The following is a 25000-nucleotide window of genomic DNA, read 5'->3' on the forward strand; positions in this document are numbered from 1 at the left end:
TACTTTAACCAATCAAAAAGGACGGAAACAATCCAGTAAGCCAATCAAAACTCGTTACACTAATTACACGTAGCCGACACAAAGCGCGGGAAAATGTGCACGCGCGAGCCACAATTGGTTTTGATTTCACTTCTGATTGGTTGAAAAAGTGGCGCGAAAACTTTGATCCAATCACTGAGTGAAGTAGATGCAAAACCAAAGTAATTAGCTAATTACTTTCGACACTCAATTGAAAACCGCTCTAACCAAAAACTAATTAGGGAATAATGACAATGAACTTCATTTAAGTGTCAAGTGTATTTAGCGTTGAGATGCCAATTGGGCATACTGAACAGAAATCAAACCAAATCAACTTATATCAAGGCCGAAGGCATAAGTTGGTTTTGAGGAGCAGCAGGAAAAAAAAGTACCAGTACCGGAGGACCCAAAAAAAAATTTCAGCAGAGTAGAGAACCAACAAACTCAACCCACATGTGATGAAAAGTCTGGCAATCGAACCCGGGTCAGATTGGTGGGAAGTGACTGCTCTCACCACTGTGCCATCCCTGCTACTTAGAATGCCAAAGGTGGGCCTATGTTTCAAAATTGCCGAAACCAGTGAGAATAGTATATGCATTGGAGGGGCAACTGCGCTTCCACCCAACCACCTGTCCCTCAAACCATGCCAATCTCAATTTTTCTGGAAGCTATTGCTCACACAGACACAAACCTGGAGGAGATGTCTTGTTCCAGTGCTGATGAGAAGCATGTATAATTGGAATCAGTGTCTCAGCAAAATCATTTGAGTACAGAACCAACATGGCATTTAAAACCTCTATCAATGAAAAAAAAAAGAAAAGATATTTAAGCTTAAGCATAAATATGTGTTGTTGACACCTTACACTAAGAGTGGCAATGTGGCACAAAATGGTTAGTCCCAGTGTAATCACAGGTTGAGTTGCAATTGGGTAGTTTTTGGTTAATTAACTCCTTGGTTGCAAGTATATGTGTGTGTGTTCGCCCCACAAGAGAGCCAATAAAATGATTGTAATAAAAACCTTATTGAACTGTACTAGGAAAATATTGGTCTCATTCCTTTTTTGAAAGTTAAACTTGCAAAAAAAAGGAACTCGACCAATATTTTTGCAATAAGGACCTCATGCGAGTTCAATAACACCCATTAATTTATTATTGTCCCGCTATATTGGTAGGACTGAAATTGTTGAAATGAAGGACTGGGATGGAAACTGTTAACCCTGGTAGATGAAATGAAGATATGTTATTATTCTTGGTTTTGACGCTGTGGCCATGTGCAAAAATTTCTGCATTGTTTCCCCAGTCTCGTCACAAGAACCTCGGATGTGACCAGAGGATCTGGGAACTATTATGTAGGAGGACATTGCCTGCTTACAGCGCCTGCTCACTCCTCATGCTAACATGAATGTACCAATAAGAGACGCTTTTTATTGTTATTAACGAAAACCAATGAGAAGACACCTTATTTCACGGTTCCCCAGAGCTTTTCTCTTCCTCAGTTATGCTCAAAAGAGAAGAGCTCTGGGGTCGCGATTGATCGTTTCCCTTGACAGGGCTTCTAGTTGGGCATGGTCTCAACGGGTCGATCCATTGCCAACTAGGCATTCGTAAACGTTTTACTGGCCCTGGAATGCCACTTATGAGAGCTGCCATTAGCTATTACTTATAATGATAACAACACAGAAAACATACGCTGTGAAGTCCAAGGAGTTAATGGATTAATCAAGATTTCACACAATCAAAATCACTGAAAAATAATTCAACCACTGCCAACTACAGCTGTAGACTTACCAAGGCAGGCTGTTCGTACTTCCTTGGGAGTGTAAGAGTTTAACAGAGAAAGAAGTTTCTGTGCAATGTCCAGTCGTTCTGACCACCCAACAATGCTACTGCGAACATCTGATAATGGTAAGGACAACAAACTTTACATGATAAATTTTTAGTTAAAACTTCGCAGAAATTTATTTGATCTTTTTTAAAGGATATACAATTTAACTAACTCATCTGTGACTGACTGACTGACTGACTGACTGACTGAATGAATGAATGAATGAATGACTGAATGTAAGACATTGTTGTTGTTATGATTGTAGTTGATACAAGCCAGTAATGGGCTCTTAGCTAACCACCAACATTTGGAAGTACCTGGTTTGTTGCTATGTGGCCGACAGCAAACCAACAAATTATGCAATATCATCAGCACTTCTGTCAAGTCTCCAGTCACGTGACAGGCTGTAGCCTCATGGTACATCATGTGTAAGGTGGTGAAAGCCTCAAAATAAAAAGAAGTTTCATAATCATTGCCTTTTGTTCAAAGAAAACACGTTTAGTGCTATTTTTTTCTTGCATTGCACAAGTTAAGGTGGGTTGAGCCAAACACTGCAGCTACTTCTATTAAATTCACTTAAGAATACAAGCAAGTTTCCAACTTATAACAATGTATGCTCTGGCAACTTAAAAGGCTACACAATCCTGTTCAACAGCTCCACGTTGACACAGAACCATTTGATGGATCATTAGATGGCTTCAATCCTTTTCCTCCCTAACAGAGACAGTTAAAGGCAGAATGATATAACACTGTCTAATGCCAGATGATGTTTCTCATAAATGGGAACCCCTTTGGAGTGGAAGCATTAAGGCAATACTGACAACGTCATCAAGACAAGAGCATTACTCTTAATTTTTATAAAAGTGACGACACATTTGAAATTAAATTTGCAAGACATGTTTCGGTCGTGCAACGACCATCTTCACTTGAAAGTAGAATTAATTTGAAGTTACATTTGAATTTATAATATGCTAAACAAAGATAAATAACAACGTGAAATAAATTGGGAATCTAACAAAATAGCCAAAGGTAACAAAAAAGAGTGTACAATGGAACATGTTGATTAGAACGAGAGAGTTAAATTAACATGATATAATTGCTTGTTTAAAGAAGGTTGCTCCCAGGAAATATGTAACGCTTCTTTTATCTTGACCTGGAATTTTGTGGTCGCATGGTCTATAACTTCAAAACATTCCGCAGAGCAGGAGTTACGGCATGCCTCGGATTGTTGAAGGTGTTTAAAGATATGTGAGGTCCTGTCCCTGTTTAAGTGTTTGCGAATGCGTGTCGAGAGGTGTCGGCTAGTTTTGCCGACATAGCAAGAATTACAGGTTGCACAGGTAAACTTGTAGACAACATTCGAACGGAGTTCAACAGGCACAGGGTACTTCATACTAAACATGTTACGGATCTTGAAGGAAGAAAAGGCTAGCTTAACATCAAGATTGTTACAATAACGTTTAAGTAATTTACGTAATCTGTTTTGTGCTACAATAGAGAAGGGCCCAACATAAGGTAATTTGAAAAAAATGTGTAGGATTAGAGGGAGGACTAGCAGGTGTGTTCGAAAGGGTCTGAGTTTTTGTAATGTACTGCTTAATGACTCTCTCAACGATATGACATGGGGAAAAGGTTTTTAAGTAAGATTAATAACAATTTCTTGATATCCTCATGGAAGCCAACCCACGTGTTGTTGACCTTGTATGTTCTGTCAACTAGAGTCCTGATTAAGCCAAGTTTGTAGGTGAATGGGGTTAAACTAAAATAATTAGTTAATAGACCGGTGAAAGTTTTCTTACGATAGACTCTGGTAATAGGAGAAAGAGGTTGACTGTTGTCAATCAGAACATCCAAAAAGGGGATTACATTACTCTTAACGACTAACATTAATGGCTCTGTATGTGACTACATTTTAAGTTTTCCTTTCCTAATCTGCATCATGAAATGGCCAAATCTCATGTTGCTTGGAAAATGTATGCACAAAAGGAATTTTAATTTATTAACATTGTTCCTGCCAGTTAATTTTCCTGAATAGTTTAACTAGGTTGTAGTTAACCCAACTAGAATAAGGGCAAAAAGTGTTAAAAAGTTTAATGTGAATTTGAATTTCTCGTTGATATCCCTGTCTTAGATCTTACGATTCCCACCACTTACATCTGAGAGAGTGAGAAGACCCTGGTTTATGACCACTGTTAATCTGTCTTCTTCTGTTTGCAGCAAGATCTTGTAGGCACTAAAGAAAGACAAAAAATTATAGAGGACAGAATAACTATAATGATGACCTGTAAACAAGAAAGATGACATACATAAAAACAATTGAAATGGTTAATACACCTTATTCCAAAATGGCTGCCCATTTTGTTATTCCTTTGTTTCCATGCAAATTGGCCCTTATGGCCTCGCTTTCAAATGTAAAATTCAAAAGAATATTTTAGCTTGAACGAGGACATAAGGGCCAATTTGGATGGAAACAAAAGAATACTAAAATGGCAGGGCATTTTGGAATAAGGTGTATAAGACCCATTTCATCCTGCTTTAGACCATTTACAGTTCTTCGCTCAGTTACCAGACCTTTGAATAAAAGCAAGGCTGGAGTTGACCTTGCTGTTATACAAACCTTTTTGCTTTTCTACCTCATTGCTACTTAGGGGGGTCTGGGCTCATGCCCTCCAGGAAATTTTTAAAATAGACCTTCAGTTCTCCTTTAACTCCCTACGGTCTTTTGTAACCACTGAATTTTCATAATTCATGGAAAGCTCTCTCATTGAAGTCGTTATTTTCACTACACTGTTTCAATTCTCTTATCTGAGCATCATCAGATTTTTCAGCGCAGTTGAACATGAACAATTTAAACTAGCACTTGCTTATGGATACCTGATAAGAGTTGTCCATGATGCTCCACCATCCAGGCAGTTTTGGTAAAGCACGATGGTGTCTCTTCTGAATGTCGCCTCAACGGCTTCTTCTTCTTTGGTCTTCTCTTTTGTGGCATCACAGCTGGCTACTCCAGCAAACAACCGCATCAGCGCCAAAAGCTCCTCCACTGCCTACAATAAATGTTTCACAAAGATAACTTAAGTTCATTTTCCATAGTCCTTGATGATCATGAGTGAGCATGATTTGTATTGCACACGTAAAACGCAAAACAGAGGAAATAATTTGTGAACATGCATTTAATAACTTTAACTGGCGTACAAAAAAACAAAAATAACACTTTACTAAGCTATCAGCCAAACAGCGTTGGAACACAGTGCAAGCAAAGAAACAAACATAATTTATTGCTAAATCCTTCAAGGATTACAGAAATGAAGTAATGTCCCAATATGATGTAAAACCAGTGCAACGTGTTGCATTCTGTTATGAAGTTGAGTGATGCTGTGCCAACATGGCGAGCTCATGCACCTTGTAGGCTGCAGGCAGCTGTTATTTTGCTCCTGGCTAGCCTGGGACAAACAGGTGGCGTTACACAACACATTCATCCAAAAACATTCCGTAACAATTAGGATGTGATAGATTAGTTAGTCAATAGGAAGGAGTGTGTGAAATATCTTGGTGAGGTGGTAGCAGTAGGACATTACATCAGACCTGAAGCTGATGTCAACAACATCAACTTTTAGTTAGTCAATCAAGCATGATAACCAGTAATTATGCCAATCCTTCTACCTTTCTTGAACAGACAATTTTTGTGTAAACAACTGGGTGTCTAACATACCTGTGGATATTGGTTCATGCGAGTAGTGAGATTCTCAAAGGCCCACTTCATGTTTGAGTGGTTAGCCAGTTGCCGTGTGAATGAGGGAGAATGTTCACAACATAGACGTAGCAGACCATAATAAGCTGGTAGGACATTCCTGTTAAATGTCACCACTTCAGGTTCATCACTAGAACTGGAAAAAGAGAGACCAAACTTCAACAGATTAGAAAGACTGTAACAGGTAACACTGAGAATAGTTATAAGTAACTAGTGATAACAAATGACAACTATCGCAATTAAGACAACTTACAGAATGTAGTTTAGAGGGATATTAGTAGCCACATGGGTGTTCTCTGTGATGAAGTCAACATTTTCATCACAGTCAATACAAGCGTGAAACCAAAAGATCAACAAGGCCTACAAAGGAAAAGCAAGAATTAATAATTATTTTTGTCTCAGACATCCTATAAATGAGCAAGCAAAGCGTTATTGTTGACGTCACCTATTGTTACTTATGTGCCAACCAGAGCCTTATTGGATGTTTTGTTTCTGTGGATGGCACATCTGTGGTTGGCATATCTTGTAAACAGATATCTTCCCTATAAAGTAACTACTGTACTCAAGAATAAGATAAAAATTAAAGTACACGCATAAACGATTTGTTAAATTGAGAGTGTGCAGAGAAATCTAGTTAAATTACATAAAATCAACATAAATAATCTGAAGGTATCAATGTCTGATATCGTTACAGAGCTCCAACTGGCAGTTCACAACCACGGCCTGGTTATTCAAAAGTCGATTAACGCTAATCCCAGATTAAAAATTAACCAAGGAGTTTATTTCTCTACTACTATGTGCTGTTCAAAGCTGATATTCGGCAAAAGTTTACATTAGAAGAAGTCAATCTTGAAAAACAAAAATAAGCAAAAGAAACTTTCAACAAAAACTTGACAACATGAAACAAAATTTTACGCTAATCCTGGATTAAGTTAATCGGCTTTCAAACAACTGGGCCCAGTAAGCTATTTACAAGAGGAGGAGGCTTGGAATCTAGCCACATGCAAATACAATGCATTGGTAGAACTATGTCATCTTCAAGATTTTTGTCACAGCCCACTCAGTTGCCAAATTTTTCTTTCTTTTGATTGCCAAAAGCTACAACTTTAGAGTTTGCTCAAATACCTGCTTGTTAGGATGGACTGGTATATTTGGTTCAGACATCAGTGGATGAAACAGTCGCCACAAATCCGTACAACAAGATGTGAACTGAAACAAGAAAAAATTGGAGGAAAGATAAAATTGAAGAGCTAATACCGCCTAATTCTCTGGAACAATTCAATATACCACACACTTGCTTTCAGAGATTTCTAGGAATAACCCTTAGTCCAATACCCTTGAGAGGCCTTGAGAGAGCACTTGAGGGGAAATGTCTGCCTTGCTGGGAGCATTTAACAAGAATCCACTGGATTTAGAGTACAATAATTTTTAAAAAGATGAGGCATATTGTCTTATCAAAATTTAAAAACAAAGTTGACTCATACCATTTCCTTCTCAGTTTGTGACACCAGACAGTAGTTTAACACAGCAAAATAGCTAACTAGTTTGGTTGTACCATGGATGTTGCGATCTACAACAAAAAGTATCAACAGATTTTGAAACCTTTTTCCTCAGATACAATTATTTTAACCTTTCTTTACTACGTTATAAATTTTGATTCTCGCTTTTTACCACTGTACTCGCAAAACTAAGGCCAATTTTCCTAGAGATCTGTCTTACGTGTATGTGTGTCATAATTAGGGTTTATACACTCAGCACAACATTTCCAACATAGAAAAAGTACAGCAGAGAGCCGTCTATTTCCTTTTCGTTTTCTAACAGCAACAATCTTTCCAACTATCATTTCATTCTATTCCACACTTCAAAATTAATGATTATCTTACCAACTTTTATTTCAACACTCAACGTTGATTACGATCAACTGAAGTAAAATTCAGGCTATCGTACTACTGTTCACATCTGCGAAAATTCAAATACAATAGGCAGGGTAACCTCGCAGTGTGAAACAAAATGGCGCCGTATCACATGGCTGCCACGATTATCATCACCATGCTTGAGGTGAGAAGAGAACCCAAGACAGTTTCCCCTTGAGGTTGTTTGAAGTAATAATATTATAATCCAATTATAATCAGGGACTGTAATTAGTAAATAACTGTTGAATCAGGGACTGTAAAAAGTTGATGTGAACCCATTTCATATTTAATTCGATTATAATTCGATCATAATCAAGGCCTAATGTGAACACGGCTTAACTAATACTGATGCCTGCTTCTTCTGTTGAACTCCTCCATATTACATGTACGTACCACAATATTTCCTGGCTCGTGGAAGAAGGTTGAGCAGTGTCTTAAAAATCTGGTCAAATGAAAATGAGAAATAAAAAGTTAAAAAGAAAAAGCAAAGTGACAACTCAACAGAAGCAAAATGTTCAAGAAAATGATTAAATGTTCTACCTCATGGAGAACTGAAAGAGCTTCTTTATTCAACTGAAAAGAGAAACAACAACACAGCTGGTGGTTTTACTTGTCAATACTCTCTCAAAATGACAAAAGCAAAAAAGCAACATGTCAAAGTGGCAGAATTATAATTATTATGTAATGCTAAATTTTGTTAATTTGTGATATCTGGATAAGCAACTTTTATTGTTTTTGGCTCAATTAATTATATCAAAGCCTCATACTAAAACTATTTAGAAGTACATGTACCAGCATTTCCTTGTGAGGAGCAGAAAAGCTTCGTGACCTAAAGAAGAAAAATATATAACCAAACATATCACATTGAAAGGCAGCCAGCTCACCATCCCTTCCAATAACTATTGTTTTTCCCACCATGTACTTAGTCTTAAATTTGCCAATAAAATGTTTTTACTATTATTTTAGACTGGCTCCCTGACTTAATTAAATTCTTAGTTATTTCAGTGGAACAGTGCCCATTCACTTCATACATGTACTTAATTTATTTCTAAAACATGTATACCCTTGTGGAGAGTACAATAAAATTGTCGTTGTTGTACATTGTGTGACGGGCCTGTGGAGCCTAATGTACGTGAGGGGGTATTTACACGAGACCAGGACGAACTCAGCCCGGTATGAACTTGCCCCGGTATGAAATCCTGGTTTCAGGGCACAGTGATATCTTTTGTCTACTAAAATATACCACTGATGCAAAAGGATACAGGCTTGAAATTTCTGGATCCGGTCTGCGTTTCTCGTCTTGGTCTAGCAAACGATACGAAGTCAGACCGGTCGCATGTAAACGCAAGGAAGAGATGTATGGAGGCCGTACGAACTCATACCTGTCTGAGTTTGTCCCGGTCTCATGTAGAGACCACTAAGACACAAGTATCTCAGCTTCACTCACCTGAAACCTTGTCTGAAGTGACTGTTTGGCACAAGACTTATCAACAAGTATGCAGAAGCTGGAAGACAAAAACAAAAACCACCCTATGTCACGGTAGAAATCCTCTAAAAAGAAATTCTTGCTGCTTGTCAAAACTATAAAAACCTCAACCCCGTTCCCAGGGTCTCTTTGTCGAACGAGGTTGTAAAAACCTGCTTTTAGGGGTCATCATCAGAGTCTGATAGAACACAAACTGAAATCAAGGCGATAGTTCAAAGCTAACAACCAATGCACCTGGATATGGATATGTTGATACATTTTTAGGATAAAAGCAAAAAAAAAAAAAAAAGAGCTTTCCAGAATTATCTGAAGGTATGACTGTACGCAAAAAAACGTTTTTTAAAATAATTTATTCTGTAGCCCCTAAAATGAGGACAGGCGTGACTGGCAAAAAGCCCTATATGAAGCCCTATAGATAATAACAGACCGATTTGGCAAAGTCCATGTTGTGCCCAATTCACATCCTTTGGGAATAAAACGTTTTGTTCCAAGTATTTCCATATCATTAAAATGTGAATGCTACATTATCATGCAAATGCAACACACAAAGAACCTGAACCCAGAGAGATTTGAATTGGGTACAAGACTGAGTTGTTGTTCCATGCCGATAATTTCTCTCCTCAATTGGGTAACAAAAACTACTGTAATATAATTATGATACGGTGTGCCCACCCAAACGTAATTTATTGTTAGTGAAGTGATCCATAATGGAAGCATACATTATATACCATGCATAAATAACAGAGCAGAGAGTATACATCCTACCGTTTCTGATTCTAATACTGTTGTCTGCTATAAGGTATTTCTCAACCCATTTGTCCATGTTATTTAGCACCCACTGATGAGCCTGCAAAACGCAACAATTAAGTTTTATTGATGCCACAATTGAGAAGGAGGTGAAATGAGAATCCAATGGGAGATGGAATCAATATGTCCAGGATTGCACCTAACAGGCCATTTCCGAGTTCATGTCTGCCTCCTCTTCAAAGCGAGTGTAAGTGCGAAGAATCAGTTTTAGGGTGCGATTTGTGGGAAAATCCGAAAACGGATTTTGCGTTTTTTTGGCAAAATCCAAAAACGGATCATGAATCCAAAGTATCCACACTCGAGGAGGATACTTCGGATTAAATCTAAATCCGGATTTTTGAGATTCATCACTTCAGCATTTTTTTGGGAAAGGATTTGACAAAAAGTATTTTTGACAACAGCTACTGTACGTGACAGTTCAGCCCAAATGTTTTTCTGGCGTCATTTTTTCCGTACGATCGAAGACATAAATAGGTCGAAAATAGTTTAGCAGGCTAAAAGAGTTACGTTTCCTGCAAATTTCACACCAGGAAGTTTCTTGACAGCAATTAATATTGTTAGCACCTTTCCTACAGCGAAAAAAGCATGTTTTTCGTCATTTCCTTGTATCGATCCCTAATGCATTTTTTTTCTGATGGCAATTTCATTATTTTAAGAATTTCTCCAAAGCAAAATTATATATCCACTACTTTTTTCTTGTTTTTAAAATTTGCATGCAACTCTGGGTTTGTTTGGATGCGTTGTCATGGAAAATAATCCTTTTTTGGATTTTGTGTTTTCTTGGTGCTGAAGAATCCATTGATCGGAGATCAGAAATCTGTTTTTGGATTTTCCCAAAAAAACGCACCCTTACTTTCCATATGAATGAACACTAATTTTCATCAGAAAAAAATTAGCAGTTAGACTCGCTTTGAAGAGGAGGCAGACATGAAACTCAGAATTTGCATATTAGATACATGGCGATTTCAATAAGCGTCACGAAGTGTCCCTAGCTCTTCTTCCCAACTTCAACATCACCTGTGAGTCACTGCTGAAATTTAATATGTTCATTTGGAACAGAGAAATTTAATAGTTTGCAATTCATGCATTAGGACTGTTCCTACACTGAGTTCTATCAAACACGAGTAATACGCTGCCTCGAAGTTTGCAATTTTGTTGAGTGTTTAAAATATTAGTCACACGATGAAGACATTTCGGGAAGGAGTTCTTCCAGATTTCTTTCAACTAAATATGTGATAAACAACAAGGCAGAGACCAAAGGAAAAGAAAAAAGACAAATAAATACCAACAAACAATGAAACAAACCGTCTTGTTTTTTGGAGCCATGCATGTCAACCAGTCGATACACAGACCAGCATTATATTCAGCAGCCTAAAAATACAAGTACATGTATAATGGCAAACACAAAAATGTGATTCAATGATTACCAAACATCATGCTTGTTGGACAGGCCTGTTTGCAGGGCTATACTATAATTTACTTACGTTGTTTTAATTTGTACTCATGTATGAGAGACCCAAGACTTTTTCTCAAAGGATGAAAAGCCCTATCTTTTAACTGCAAACAACTGACAAGATGTAATTACTTCAAGATTTTGGGTTGGACAAAGTGCCCAACAAGGAGAGCTTTTAGCACCCATATAAAAAGGACTTTCTGAAAATCACCATCTTGCTGCATTGTTCTGAAACACCTTTAGTCAGAGAAAATCTGGGATAAATCATAATATAAACAGACCATCTTAAGTTAAAAATTCTGGCAATAGAAAATAAGTCAATCAGAGGAAAAAGTCCCTACATCTAAGAAACACTCACCTCCCAGATACGTGCAAGTGTGAGATTTGTAAAGGATGGCATTCCTGGAGGGCCTCCTGGCATCTCTGTCAACATTGATAGCAACTTAAAGAATGAATGAGATTGCTAAAAAAAAAAAAAAGGAAAGGGGTTTTCGTTTGCAGAAAAACTTAGAAGATCAAAAATTGCTGCTGCAACAACAACAGTGTAAAAGAAATTATTTAATACTGATGTAAACATGAATAATGAAACCAGTTATTTTAACGTCTTTTTAAAACGTCTTGCACTCAATTCAGCAGGAGAGTACTGTGGAGTTTTAATGTCATATTTTTAACACACAACAGATAATGCTTGTTTTACCTCTGGTGGTAATTTCTGAACAGATGACATCAACAAACAAATTATCTGGGAAAAAGAAAGACAAACTAATTTGTGGACAATTCGATGTTATGTGGCATGGTATATCACATGACCAATTATTATTATTATAGTACAAGATTCAAGATTCGAGAAACTCATAAATTTAAGTCAAAAATTTTCTTTGTCTTTGTTTTTCCAGGTTCCTATTTTATCATTCCTGTTCCCTTGTAGTCCCAATCCCTCCCCTCCAAACAAGGACACCCAGTAACTGCACATTAAAGGGAAAGCACATGTTCTACTTACATTCTCAGCAAGTTTCACATTGTATCTACACAAGCTAAATATCAGGTTTGTTGTGTGACGAAGGTTGATGCCGTCTTTGATGGATTGAAACAAGAAGGGAAATCCCTACAAGAGAAAAACTGCTATATTTTTTACTGTCATAGTGCCTTCAATAGCAAGAAAAACACAATTAGCATTAATAAATTTCCCTTTTCACCACCAAAACGTCCAAAGAGGTTTTCCTACTCGACCAAGTTCCTTTACAATGATTGACGGAATTGGAAAACAAAACCAGTTTTGCTGAAATCTACATGTAAACACTAAAGTTCACATGTTGGTGGAAAGTGCAATAAAAAACAATAACAGTGCAAATAAAATCTCGTCCTGGACAATTTCATGAAAGCAAAAGCATCTCTAGTTCATCTCTATTCCAACAAAATAAATATTTGAGTAAGTAAACCAACAAAAACAAAACACTACTACTACCAACACCACCAGCACCACCACGACCACTACCACTACCACTACCAGCACCAGCACCACCACCGTAACCACGACCACCACCACTACCACTACCACTACCAGCACCAGCACCAGCACCAGCACCACTACCACTACTACCACTACTACTACTACTACTACTACTACTACTACTACTACTACTACCAGCACCACCACCACCACCACCACCACCACTACCACTACTACCACTACTACTACTACTACTACTACTACTACTACTACTACCAGCACCACCACCACCACCACCACCACCACTACCACTACTAACTACATGGCCAAGGTCAGGGTTGAACCTGAGCCACAGAGGTGGGAGGTATGGTTGATAACCATTAAGACATCCTGACTTCCCCGATCCACTGGTCATCTTATGCAAGCAGGAGTAACGAGATTCTCACAGCAGTCACATATTTCAAAGCTACAGGTTACCTTTCCTCCTGTCAGTGCAGCCATGTCATTTTCTGAGAGCTGCAGGTGTCTAAAAACAGAGAGTGAACTTTAGTTAGTACAATATTAGAGATTACAACTTTCAGTAACCTGCTTTTATCAGGAAGTTGCTAAATGTTTCAAAAAACCAATTTCTTGTTCCTTTGTTGACAAGAATAAGAAGGGTCTAGAAATGAATCAACTATTGTATCACTGAATTTGCTTTTAATTACAATACAACACCATACAATACATACTTAATTGACCACTCCCTATAGGGGCTTTTCAGGGCCAATGATCAATCAAGGAAATGACACAACACAACAACTGGCCGTAGGCAAACCAGTCGGCTATTTACAAGTGTGGCCAAGAAGTCGCACCAGGGACCACCAGGAAGAAATTCAATTCGTGGTTAGAACGAATCTCAAACCAGGGAACTCCAGATCTCAAGGCAAGCGCCCAAACCACTGGGTCGCACTTCCTCCTAGGCCCAGTTGCTCAAGGGCCTGGTAACTCTATCCAGTGGAAAAGTCACTATCCATCAGTTTCAATCTGCACAAAGATTTCACAATTTGCTCACATAACTGTGAACATGCACATTCTGCAAATATCTTTACGTGTGCAAAACCCTTGGCAAAATGTTTCATGCGGAAAGTACTTCATACTCCAGATGGTGGATAAAATCAACAATTTATTTGTGACTAAGAGCCCAAGCCATGACTCTTTCTATTTCTCTTGACAGTGTAACATTTACATCAACCTTTACTTCAAAGTGCGTCTGAGTCAGTGCCTACATTTTGTAACAATTGACAAGTTTTTATCTATCCATGAATGAAAATGTAAAGTTGATTTCAGGAGAAAACTTGGAATAAGAGGCCTACATGTAATGGCCAACTAGAGTACCAACTTTTTTTGTTAGCCACAAGGTGGGCCTGTTTCATCCAAGTTGCAGTGTGGTATTAATTTAACTCCTTCCGTCCTCAGAGTGACATTCGCAGGATTTACTCTGTACAACGGCAGACAATTTTAGTCAACAGGTGGACAGTTCAGGGGTAAAGACCCACCTTAAAACTCTTCTATTCCATTTAAAGGGTATAAAACTGAGAACAAAAATAATAACATGAACGTTTCCTGAACACTGCAGATACAGCACCTTTCACAGCGTGATTCTTCAACCAGCATAGCTATGACCGATATCATCTTCTCAAGTGATCCCATGCGATATTTATCCTCTGGGAGAATAGTAACAACTTCTTCATCATCGTCATCATCACCATCATCATCATCTTCAGCTGTTGATTCATTCTGAAAATGAATGGTAATTGAAATAAAGTGACACAAAGTGTTTTTGGTTCAAAACTGTATAAACCATTGTGGGAAATGCAAAGATCATTAATATTTTGCTCAGAAGAGAAAAACACTCAAGGCACAAAAAAGCTGGATTAAATTAAAGTAATTTAAGCTGGATTGAATTAAAGCCCCTGTGATCAACGCTTATCCCCACCCTCCCCGTTTTTTAAACTTTTTGTTTAAATACAATGTATCTTTAGTGTCTGAGTGTAGTACAGTACTTCAAAAAATTTTCCCTCAGTGTACCCATGCGTTTTAGCAGGCCTTTGAATTTTGGCCAAGCCAGTTGTGTCCTGGTAACTAATGAGGTCAAAGAAGTCAAGAATGTAATTCCATTCTGAATTGTCAGAACATTCACAGCATCCAAAGGGTAACTATCTTTGGTCATTTCTACAAAAAGCTCTAGATTTTGAACAACACTTCTGTTCTTACACTTTTGTACATTTCTTTCTGCAGAGATGCAAACAAGTCACTTTTTTCTTTCCTTCTTTGAAATGCCCCCTGAAATGAGCGATTACACGAAGAGGGGAAAATTTTGAAGTACTACACTCCAGAAACTATAGATATTTAAACGAAAAGATAAAAAACGGGCGAAAATGATCATTGTAGGGACTTTAAGAACTGTATGAAATTGGTCGCACTGAACACTGGCAGGCTCCAGGAGTAGTTATTCCTGCAATCTTCCTAGTTGAGTGAATCCAGTGTTTTTCTAATACCTTTTTGGCGACACAATTTTGCAGCACCAGGAGGTTAAGGGATAAAGATATTATTACAAAACAAAGAAAGAGATTGGTGTATGCAAATCTTTTTTTATACAGCAAGTCTGAAACAAAGGTGAGTGAACACTGTGCTCCAGATAAATAAACAACAATCCTGCCCCTAATCACTGAACAAAAATGTTGTTTCAGTTCTAGGAAAAAATTTTCAATTGGTTTACTTGTTCATCAGCGGAGCAGGGACTTCTAGTATTGACTTGTGGAATGTGACCTGTGTTTTAGACCTGCCTTTTTTACAGCACCAGGAGGTTACGGGATTAAAATTCAATTATCAAGTGAAGCTATAATTATGATCCTCGCAGTTATGAACGAAACTTAAGCAATGGCGTAGAGAAGCCTGAAAAATTCAGGACTTTAACGGGGTTTGAACCTGTGACCTCGCGATGCCGGTCACACGCTCTAACCAACTGAGCTATGAAGTAACTGATGCAATATACGATTCATTTCATAATCATTTCGTTCGTTCATCAATTTGAACCCAAAAATGACCAGCTCCCAACATCAGAGGCTTCATAGCTCAGTTGGTTAGAGTGTCCCAACGGCGTCGCAAGATCATGGATTCAAACCCTGAATTTTTCAGGCCTGTCTACACAATTGCTAAAATTGCGTTCATAACTGCAAGGATCATAGGTTAGTTTATACTGTTGGTGCACCAACCAGTTCTGATGATTTTGTTCCCAGATAGAATCCCACCATCACTGAGATTGCATCCATCTTCAGCAGAAACTCACGCTGCAAAGTGATTTTTTAACAAAATTAATTATGAAACTAACCCATAAACTGACATTAAAAAAAAATCATCCTGTCCTGAGTGGTGATCACAAAGCCACAAATGATCACAAATGATCACAAAGCCAGCACCAAGAGCTGAGGACAAGTGGGAACAAGTCACAACAATTCGTTTGGTTGGCTAATTAGAAAATAGAACAAGATTTCCAAGTCCAGTAAAAGCAAAGCGAAAGTAATAAATAAATAAATAAATAAATAATTACGAAACTGTGTTTAGCACTGTTGTACAATAACTTTGCACTTTCATTCATGTACCTCTTCACCTCCCAGATCAGCAAACTGATAAATAAACCAGAAAACCTCTGGCAGATTCTTCACATATGCCTTTATGTTTTGCTCTAACTAAAAATTGAAAACATGAAAATAACAATAAATGAATGCATACCACCATACACTGTATAGTGTAAAGTGATTGAGTAGAGTACTTGATTTACCCCGAGCGGTAGCTCTCCGAGCATAATTTATCATCCGTTATTAATTTTAACGAGTGATACATTCATTTTGGTTACTGCCTCGTTGAACATTCAAGTGATTCGTAAGTCTGGAGAGGGCTTGTTACATGTACATTGCAAAGTTAGCTGGGAAGAACAAGGCTGATGAACTGAAGTACAGTAAGATCTGCTTAATATGAGGGATAAAAGAGGAATTCATCTGATTTATCCATCCAATAGCTCTTGCATTTCATTGCTTCTCTTCCCAAATAAACTTCATGGTAAAATAATTAATGCTGGCCATGATGTTCTTATACACCTTTTCGACTAGGTGCGCTTAGCTAGAGTGTGAATATTCAAAGTGAGGAGGGTGAAAATACTGAAATGTTTTCGTGCCCTGTAGTGAGGGTATTATGCAAATACTCTAGGGAGCCACCTTAAAAGAATGTCACACATGTATCAGGTACTCACCAATTTGAAAAGCCCTTTAACAAAACCTCTAACATAGGTAAAGTGAGGTCTCTCATCGTCGTCATCATCATCCCTAAGTTATACAAACATTTGTAAGTGCATGGACCATGAAAAAGAAAACACCCTCTTAGCAATTTTTGGAATTTAATTAACAAGAAGTCCATGCTTACAAGCCACCAGACATGGCTAAGAAATTATACGTATAAACTTACTCGCTCACATGGCTGACATACAGAGGACGGAGAATCTGAATGACATCAAGGCAGAGTCTGGCAAACATCTGAAGAAGGAAGGGAGGGTGTAGAAACATCAGTTGTCCACAACTGAACCACACAGTACCATATTTACCCGTGTATAATACGCACCCCAATTTTGTTTGGACTGCATTTTGAAAAAAAAAAAAGTTCGAGCAGAAAACAGAGAAACTGTTCATGCCAAACTAGTGTGAAAAAAATCCATTTTCTGGATAAGAAAATTTGTTCCACTACTTACAACAGTAAAGTTAATACCGTATGTAAATTGTTTAGAAACTGAAACCATGCAAACTCTCAATCATAGTCACAACAGAACAGTTCCCTCAAGCTGTTCTCTCGCACAAGATTCGTTATCGAGAAGTTCATCTTGTTGTCTGTCCACAAGATCGTGTTGTGTATCATCAAGGTTGTTTATTACTCCATACTTGACAAAGTACGACTCAATCATCTCTTCAGGATATTATGCCGCAATGCACCAGCGATCCACGAAGCGATGATTTCTTCCGAGGGATTCTTTTGGTGGCCATCGCTTCCATCTGCCATCTACCTCTTCCTAAACCCATCCTCAAACGGTTTATTTAAAGAAAAATTAAGGGGCTGCAGAACTGAGGTCAATCTGCCAAGAATTACTGCTAAATTGGTGTTTTCTCTGCGAATGCTGCTTTCATGCTTTCAGTCATGATTTTCGAAAGCATAAATAAGCAGGTGCTTCGTCTCCCCAGTCCACCACATGGAGCACGCCAAACTCTTCAATCCTTCGGCATCCATCCGGCCTTTCTCTTGGGTGGCGCTGATAACTCTGTGCTTGTTTTCAACTTTAGGCACTGTTTTCCTCTTGAAAATCACTATGATTGATCTTAATTTTGATCCATCACCAGCACATGCCAAGAAAACGGTTGAGTGATTTTTCTTACTTCCTGTCATTACAATCTTCTCGGCGGCTTGTAATGTTGATCGTTCGGTTCGGTGAACGAAGATCAGTGCAGTGGCGCTTTGTCCATATTTCCAATAACATGCAGTGGGTAGTTGTGAAATTGGATGATCTTCAGCGAAATTAACAATGCATAATCTATCAGACCGGCACTGTAAACTCCGGTGACTTTCGTGGCCATTTTGAATAGCTCAAAAGTGAGGGCTGTGTTGATCAGTTGTTCATTTGAACAGGAAGGTTAATTTATTAGTGGATCTAAATTTTTAACTCTTGGTTAAGCCTCTTACTTTTCAATCAAAAACCAATGTGCCTTTGTTTATATGCTAATGAGGGAGGCGCGACAAAAACAAAGGATTCCGTGTATAATACGCATCTCAATTTTCGGAGCTGTTTTAGCAGAAAAAAAGTGCGTATTATATATACATGGGTAAATACGGAAATGTTAATATTGTTTCAAGGGTATAAACGCCTATGCCAGCCAACTTACATGCCGAATGTTCTGAATAGGACATTTGACCATTACTTGAAGTAACCAATCCTCTGATGTCAGTGTTTCCAGGAGCCAAAGGCAGGCCAAGGATGACTGCTCATATTGTGACAGCAATAAATCAGCCCAGTTCTTTATGAGCAATTTCTCCTTTGCATGGACTAAAGTTTCCAACAGGAATGAAGTTCCTGTTGAGATTTAAATGAAGGCAGCATATTCAGAACTATTTGTACACAGTAAGTTCCTTATAAGACTGAGTTCCGATTTTGTGACGTAAATGTTGCTGTTTCTGTTTTAAATGAAAGCGTATAAATGAAGGCAAAATATTCAGATATGCAAATGAAAAAATCTTTACAAGTCAGTTGTATAAATTCTGTCCACGCTGAATGAAATGCCAAGTACAAGCTGAAGAGACAAGTCTGCAAGGTTTTCATCCCTTAAACAATGCTGTCCACTTCTTGTTTATGGAGTAACATAAAAGAATGTTAACACGTAATCAAGGTGAAATCAGAGCTGTGTCACAAAACAGTGTCCAATTTGACAGTTCTGGCCCGGGTTGCTAAAAGCATGGTTAGGTAACCAGCGTTAAATACCATAGAAACCTATAGGTTTTGATGCCTCTTAATTATAAAAGGGTTTGCGCTAACCAGGCTTCGAGCGGCCTCGTGCCCCAAACAGTTGTATTACGTTACAAAGCAAATGTAATAATTATCCATGAAAACATCTCCGGTATGGGAGGGGGGGTAGAGACTTGAATTTGGGATCTGTTGCATGTAAATAAAAGACCTTTATTATAAATTATTTTGAGAATAGGTGTTCATTGAATAATTAATTTTTTATGGCATTCAGGAAACTGGGAGAGAGAGATCAATTGTAAGTAGCCACTCTTTGCCATACCTACCCAATTTGACGTTGGACAGCATGACTTCTTTGGACTCTGGTAGTGAAGGTGGGATGTTACTACATATGAACCACATGAAGTTGAAGTATGTTGTATCGAAGACATGTTTGTCATGTAAGAACTGAATGTTATCATGCCATATCCAGTCAGCCAGCTCCTGATTAAGCTCAGTGCTGGTCATTTCAGACAGCATATCTTTTTGGTTGGGATCACACCGTTCATAAAACAACATGTAAGCACTGTGTGTCTTCTCAAATGAGAAGTCCATGAACTTCTCAGTGACTGCATCATAGGTCTTTGTCTAAAGAATAAGATTGATTTACTTGGTTATTCATTCTAATTACTTGATTTATCTTATTACTTACTGGTTGATTTAATTGTGGATAATAATTCTTGATGACGAACAACATATAAACCAACCATTTTAGGGTTCTGTCAAGACATGACTTAAAAATAATAATAATTATACCATAGTCTTTTGGATACAAGGTGCACTCGGTTATAAGACGCACTTTTAACTTTCAACCTTGATGGCATTTATGTCACAAACTGAAAATCTCATCAAAATAGTCGGTTGTTAAATGCATCTCAAATAGAGGAATTGGTTCAACTCATTGCCAGTTATGCTGTCTCAACTGAAGATTGCAGTGTAAGTCAGGAAAATTGGCAGAAGGAAATTTAACTAGAATTATTTTAGAGAAAAGCCGTTAAATCCTGCTCTTATTAGTACTTTCTTTCTTGCGGGTGTTTTCATTGTACAATGCTAAGAATTGAAGGCCATCATCATGAATGTTGGTGTGAGGCCACCATTTTAAAATAGCAGTAAGGGGAAGACTGGGCCGAGTTTAACATACAAGATGGCAGCAAAGGATTGAGGAATCATCCCTGCACAAGTTTTGTTGCAAGAAGATATTAGTCTAGAAGATGCACCTTGAGTTTAGATCACATTTAGGACCAACAAGCAATTTCTTTGAGAAAAAATGCTGGGCGTTAGAAGCGAAAAACTAAGGTAGTTAAAAAAATAATAGAGGAGAGCACTTGGGTAATGACAATCTGCGAGCCAGCCAGCCATGCGAGTTTTGCATTTAAGTCTAAGCACCCATTTCAAATAGCGCTGATAAACAGTTATTAAGTCTAAGCACCCATTTTAAAACGGTTAGCTTTCAATAACTGTGTGACTCGCAGTCATGGCTCGCATGGCTCGCAGCCATGACTCGCATGGCTCGCTTCTTGGTTCGCATGGCTCGCAGCCATGGCTCGCACGGCTCGCATGGCTCACACGTTTGGCTCGCTGGCTCGCACATTGGCAAAACTCAGAGCACTTTGGGTAATCACAAAACTAAAGAGAAAAAAGGAAAAGAAAAAGAGAACTCTCTATACCGTCATTTCACCTCCAAAGCATTCAGAAGCAATCTGTGCAGGATCAAAAGGCTTCACTTCAGCATCATTAAACAAGAACCATTGATCATGCCCTTGAGGTGCAGAGCGGTCACGAATAAAGCTGTAGTAATGACCTCCTTCAGCAGTGCCGGTGTGAACTACCACTCCAATCAGCTGATACCAGTAACTGGGATCCCGTTGAGGGTCTAACACACAACAAGAATGATTCTATCAAAAACGTAAACTGACAGTATTATACCACTTTTGTTGATACCTGGCCTTTTATCATGCTGTCAAGATAACAAAAGGTGGGGTTTTGAGGTAGGACCCAATAACAACCTGAAAGGCTTTGAGCCAACACAATGGGAAAGCATGTCTGGGACTTGAGTTCCAAAAATTCTTGTGGGGAATTTGCAAACATTGTCTTAAAGACAAGTATATAAATTATTTTGAAAAATAACATGCCCTGATCCATTTTCCTTTTGGAGAAACACCTACCAGAGTTCCGGGGATAGAATTTGTGAAGTGGATGCCACGGCTTTAAGATTACTATTATTATTTATGTTGTCAAAATTAACATTTATAATTATGCACACTACCTCAAGTTAGGGCAGCATCAATTTAATTTCAGTACCTTGATCCTGTTTGTCACCCATCAGAAACTCCTCTGTGTATGGTGCCATGTTAAGTTGAAGTGGAAATGAGAAATGTGTGTTGACTTTCTCCTTCATCATGGTCACCATATTAAAAGCATAGCGCATGGTGTTGAAGCAAAGGATACGAGGAAGAACTTTGAAACAGGCCCTAGCACAGATCAATCAACAAAGCAATTAGTGCATACATGTAATCCTAACCAGAGCAATATTTCGTGAAGAGGAAGAATTCCTCAGCACAACCCAAAACCTAATAAACTGTATGCTTCACCTGCTGAATTTGTGTTAGCATTGAAAGAGAAACAGGCCAAACACACAAGAAGTAAAATTTCTTCTTTGTCTTAAAGTTTGTTTGCCTGGGATATCACATGAGGAGTAAACTTAAACGGGGACATAGTTTTTGGATGCTGTTAGCTTAACCCTTTCAGGCCCGAGGGGTTCCCCATTGACGAGTAAAATCGTCTGGCGTTAGACAGAGTAAAATCTATAAGTGCCATTTGGCACTATCGGGCCTGAAAGGGTTAAAGCAACTGAACAAGTTGGCAACACATCCAAGGGTCTAGGCAAGGTTGAACATCACCAGCTTAGAAAGCATTCTTCTTGAAAACCCGCTCTGGTGGTTTGGTTATGTAAGATTAGCAACACCTGGATCAAGAAATCATATGAATGGAAATTCTGGTGAAGGAAGCCCATCGAAAACCTGAACCCCTACCAAAGAAGAACTCAATACATGGCAGCTAAGCGAGAGTGAAACGTACTACCAGAGGAAGTGGAGGAAAGATCTAAGAGCATCCACAAGAGGACATGCACGACAGCAATGAACATGTACCTCACAATAAAAATTAATAATGGTGCGTGTGTGCGTGTCGTGTGATTATCCTAAAAAAAGCTTTACTCAAAGCAAGATTCCTATGAACTTTTGTCATTCTGTTACAGTGTACTTCACATCATTTCCCTCACCTTTTCTCTGCTCTGACTTTCTTTCCACACTGAGAGCATGTGTACATGTTATCTCCATCCAAAGTGTCTTTGATAGTCACCTCATCAAGGGATTCCTTTAAAATCGCATAGATGATCTTGCTCAGTTCAAACTCCATCTTTTCATTATGACCATAACAGCAATTCAAATTATTTCAGACCACAAGTTTTCTCAGAGAAGCAAATCTTCCAACACCCCATTAATATATATGTACTAACACCAAAACATTAATTTCCAGGGATGGGACCGGAACCATCATTAATGGTTTCAACTAAAGACCTCTTGCAAAAGAATGATCAACCATAAGCCGTGTCTCAGGACACTTCACACAATGTTCATAAATTCAAAAGAATCCCTGAGAATTATAATGATCACAAAGAGTTGGGCATTCAATGTGGACTTTCATAATTACATGTAAGTTGGTTGGCTTTCATAGAATTTTGGGACCTCCTTAATGGAGGGCAAATTTGACATTTTTACCCCTTCCGCACCGGACAGTGAGCCAGAGCATTTTTCTCGTCGATTGAGGGGAACAAAAACAATTGCTATGCACACCTTGCACAGGTGTCGTAAATTATTTTGGTTCATTTCTTTTCTTTACTTATTTCAAGCAAAAGAATTAATTTTTGCGACAGATGGCGCAAATTTTAATTGCAGAAATTATACAGTTGCAATAACTCAACGAATAATCATTGAAATAACCAGAAATCATAACTATTTTCTGGCGACAATATTGTTCTTTTTGACGTTACTAATGCTTGGAGATATTATCTCCCTCAGGCTTATCTTAACCCCACGGGTAAACAAAGCAGGATACGGTAAAGGTAGTGGACAAGTGACTTATTCATCACTTTCATCACTGCCTCTCATCTAAACTGTTGAGCTGAAAAAATATGTAAATATAAATGAACAATATGGCAATGCAAAGCTGCAACATACATAGAGGCTCTTCATGTCTGCCACAGTACATCGAACAGAGTAAAATTCCTCTCTAGTCTTGCTGACATGTACACAATCCTACAACAAAAGCATGATAAACATGTAAAAAAAAATTACAATCCCCATTATTCAACCTAACCATTCATTACTCATGGATTCTGTTTACTTTACTGCTTCAACAGCATCAATTTTTTTAAACCTTTCTGCAGGGCAGCCTAACTCCTCACTGTCCTTTACATGTACTTCAGTCTGAATGAAGTTCTGTAATTTGTATTGCCCAGTTAGATATTAAATCAAGTGAATGCTAAGAATAATGACTACTAGTATTAATAATTCATACCAATTAAGCTTGTGGGATACCATCAAATCATTACTAGAGTTACTTTGCCTACAAGAACTTCATCTGCCAGTTTAGCTGGCACACATGAGAGGCTTATAACAACTAAAAGACAACAGCACAATTGTCAATTCTGTTAATGATAATTATTCAAAATGTTTCACATCACAGTTTTCTTTGACAAGTTGTTACCTGTACTAACCCTAACCCTAATCTGCATAATTTTTATCCTTACCAGTGATACAACATTGTTGCTGATCTCCCCACAGAACAAATCTCTAACCAAAACTTTCTGAAAGCACAAAGAATGCACAGTTAGGACTTCAACCAGGCTTTACAGAGTTGCTGCTTTCAGTTTAAACTTTAGAACTTATTGTTAACGATTTTATGAACCAACTTCAGAGAAAACCTGTTAAGTAAAATCTAACTTACAAAAGTGTGAAAAACCGTACTGCTTTGTTGCCTCATTCCTTGTTTATAACTTATTTTGGCCCTGGAGATTCTAAGACATTAAATTTTGTTGGCTGTGTCTTCATGATGTTTTGGTTTCATTTCCTTTCAAAAACCTAACAAAAGTGGCACCCAAAACTGTAAGGAAAAGGCAAGAACCTGCTATTTAAAAAGATATGAGAACAAGAAACGTGTACCGGAAAAAACCACTATCATGAAAATTAAGGTATCCTTTAGAACTGGCCGAGTACATAATAAAATTATTTTTCACTCAGAGAAAACATGAATCATACTGTCAAGTATTTTGATTTCTAGTAGACAGTGAAATCAACAAAATAAAGAGAGAAAAATCATAACATAAGGGCTTCAGTACCAGAGATGGAGACATTTCTTCTATTTTGCCAATGAGATCAGTGAAGAACTCCGTCATGTCTTTCTGTTCACCAGTGTTAAGTGGCTGCTTGTCCATTGTGTAAGTCCGACAGAACGTTTTGGGGTTATACGCCTTTCTCTCGCTCGCCTTTCATTTTTCCAAGAAAAGGATAGACCAAGTAAAATTAATAACAATTTAGTTATTTGGCAACCATAGACAGACACTGTAAATTTCACGAATCAAAGTGAATCACATTTACACTGACACGGACATGACCTATTTGTGCACGAAAACAGAATAATCAGATGATGGAGCCTTTTGG

The 25000-nt window shown here is 38.1% G+C and overlaps 1 protein-coding gene across 2 annotated transcripts in view; it reads right to left on the minus strand.

Annotated features, from left to right (window-relative positions):
* LOC138026172 (ubiquitin carboxyl-terminal hydrolase 34-like) overlaps positions 1–25000 on the minus strand; it is a 91339-nt gene that overhangs the window by 10299 nt on the left and 56040 nt on the right. For both annotated transcript variants that reach the window (XM_068873390.1, XM_068873391.1), the window contains exons 33-64: positions 24679–24825; positions 24091–24147; positions 23519–23596; positions 22561–22655; positions 21582–21751; positions 20948–21153; positions 19568–19868; positions 18667–18854; positions 17207–17274; positions 16995–17067; positions 16348–16434; positions 15961–16035; positions 14331–14482; positions 13181–13229; positions 12254–12358; positions 11951–11995; positions 11612–11716; positions 11106–11171; positions 9759–9840; positions 8955–9012; positions 8300–8336; positions 8048–8080; positions 7901–7949; positions 7079–7164; positions 6720–6803; positions 5848–5954; positions 5556–5730; positions 4718–4890; positions 3998–4076; positions 2161–2287; positions 1807–1914; positions 710–814 (exon numbers count right to left, since the gene is read on the minus strand). In XM_068873390.1, the coding sequence (XP_068729491.1) occupies positions 710–814; positions 1807–1914; positions 2161–2287; positions 3998–4076; positions 4718–4890; positions 5556–5730; positions 5848–5954; positions 6720–6803; positions 7079–7164; positions 7901–7949; positions 8048–8080; positions 8300–8336; positions 8955–9012; positions 9759–9840; positions 11106–11171; positions 11612–11716; positions 11951–11995; positions 12254–12358; positions 13181–13229; positions 14331–14482; positions 15961–16035; positions 16348–16434; positions 16995–17067; positions 17207–17274; positions 18667–18854; positions 19568–19868; positions 20948–21153; positions 21582–21751; positions 22561–22655; positions 23519–23596; positions 24091–24147; positions 24679–24825 (3370 nt within the window). The remainder of the gene's footprint in view (positions 1–709; positions 815–1806; positions 1915–2160; positions 2288–3997; positions 4077–4717; positions 4891–5555; positions 5731–5847; positions 5955–6719; positions 6804–7078; positions 7165–7900; positions 7950–8047; positions 8081–8299; positions 8337–8954; positions 9013–9758; positions 9841–11105; positions 11172–11611; positions 11717–11950; positions 11996–12253; positions 12359–13180; positions 13230–14330; positions 14483–15960; positions 16036–16347; positions 16435–16994; positions 17068–17206; positions 17275–18666; positions 18855–19567; positions 19869–20947; positions 21154–21581; positions 21752–22560; positions 22656–23518; positions 23597–24090; positions 24148–24678; positions 24826–25000) is intronic.

This window comes from Montipora capricornis, chromosome 12, assembly GCF_036669925.1.
Source record: "Montipora capricornis isolate CH-2021 chromosome 12, ASM3666992v2, whole genome shotgun sequence".
NCBI classification, from domain to species: Eukaryota; Metazoa; Cnidaria; class Anthozoa; order Scleractinia; family Acroporidae; genus Montipora; species Montipora capricornis.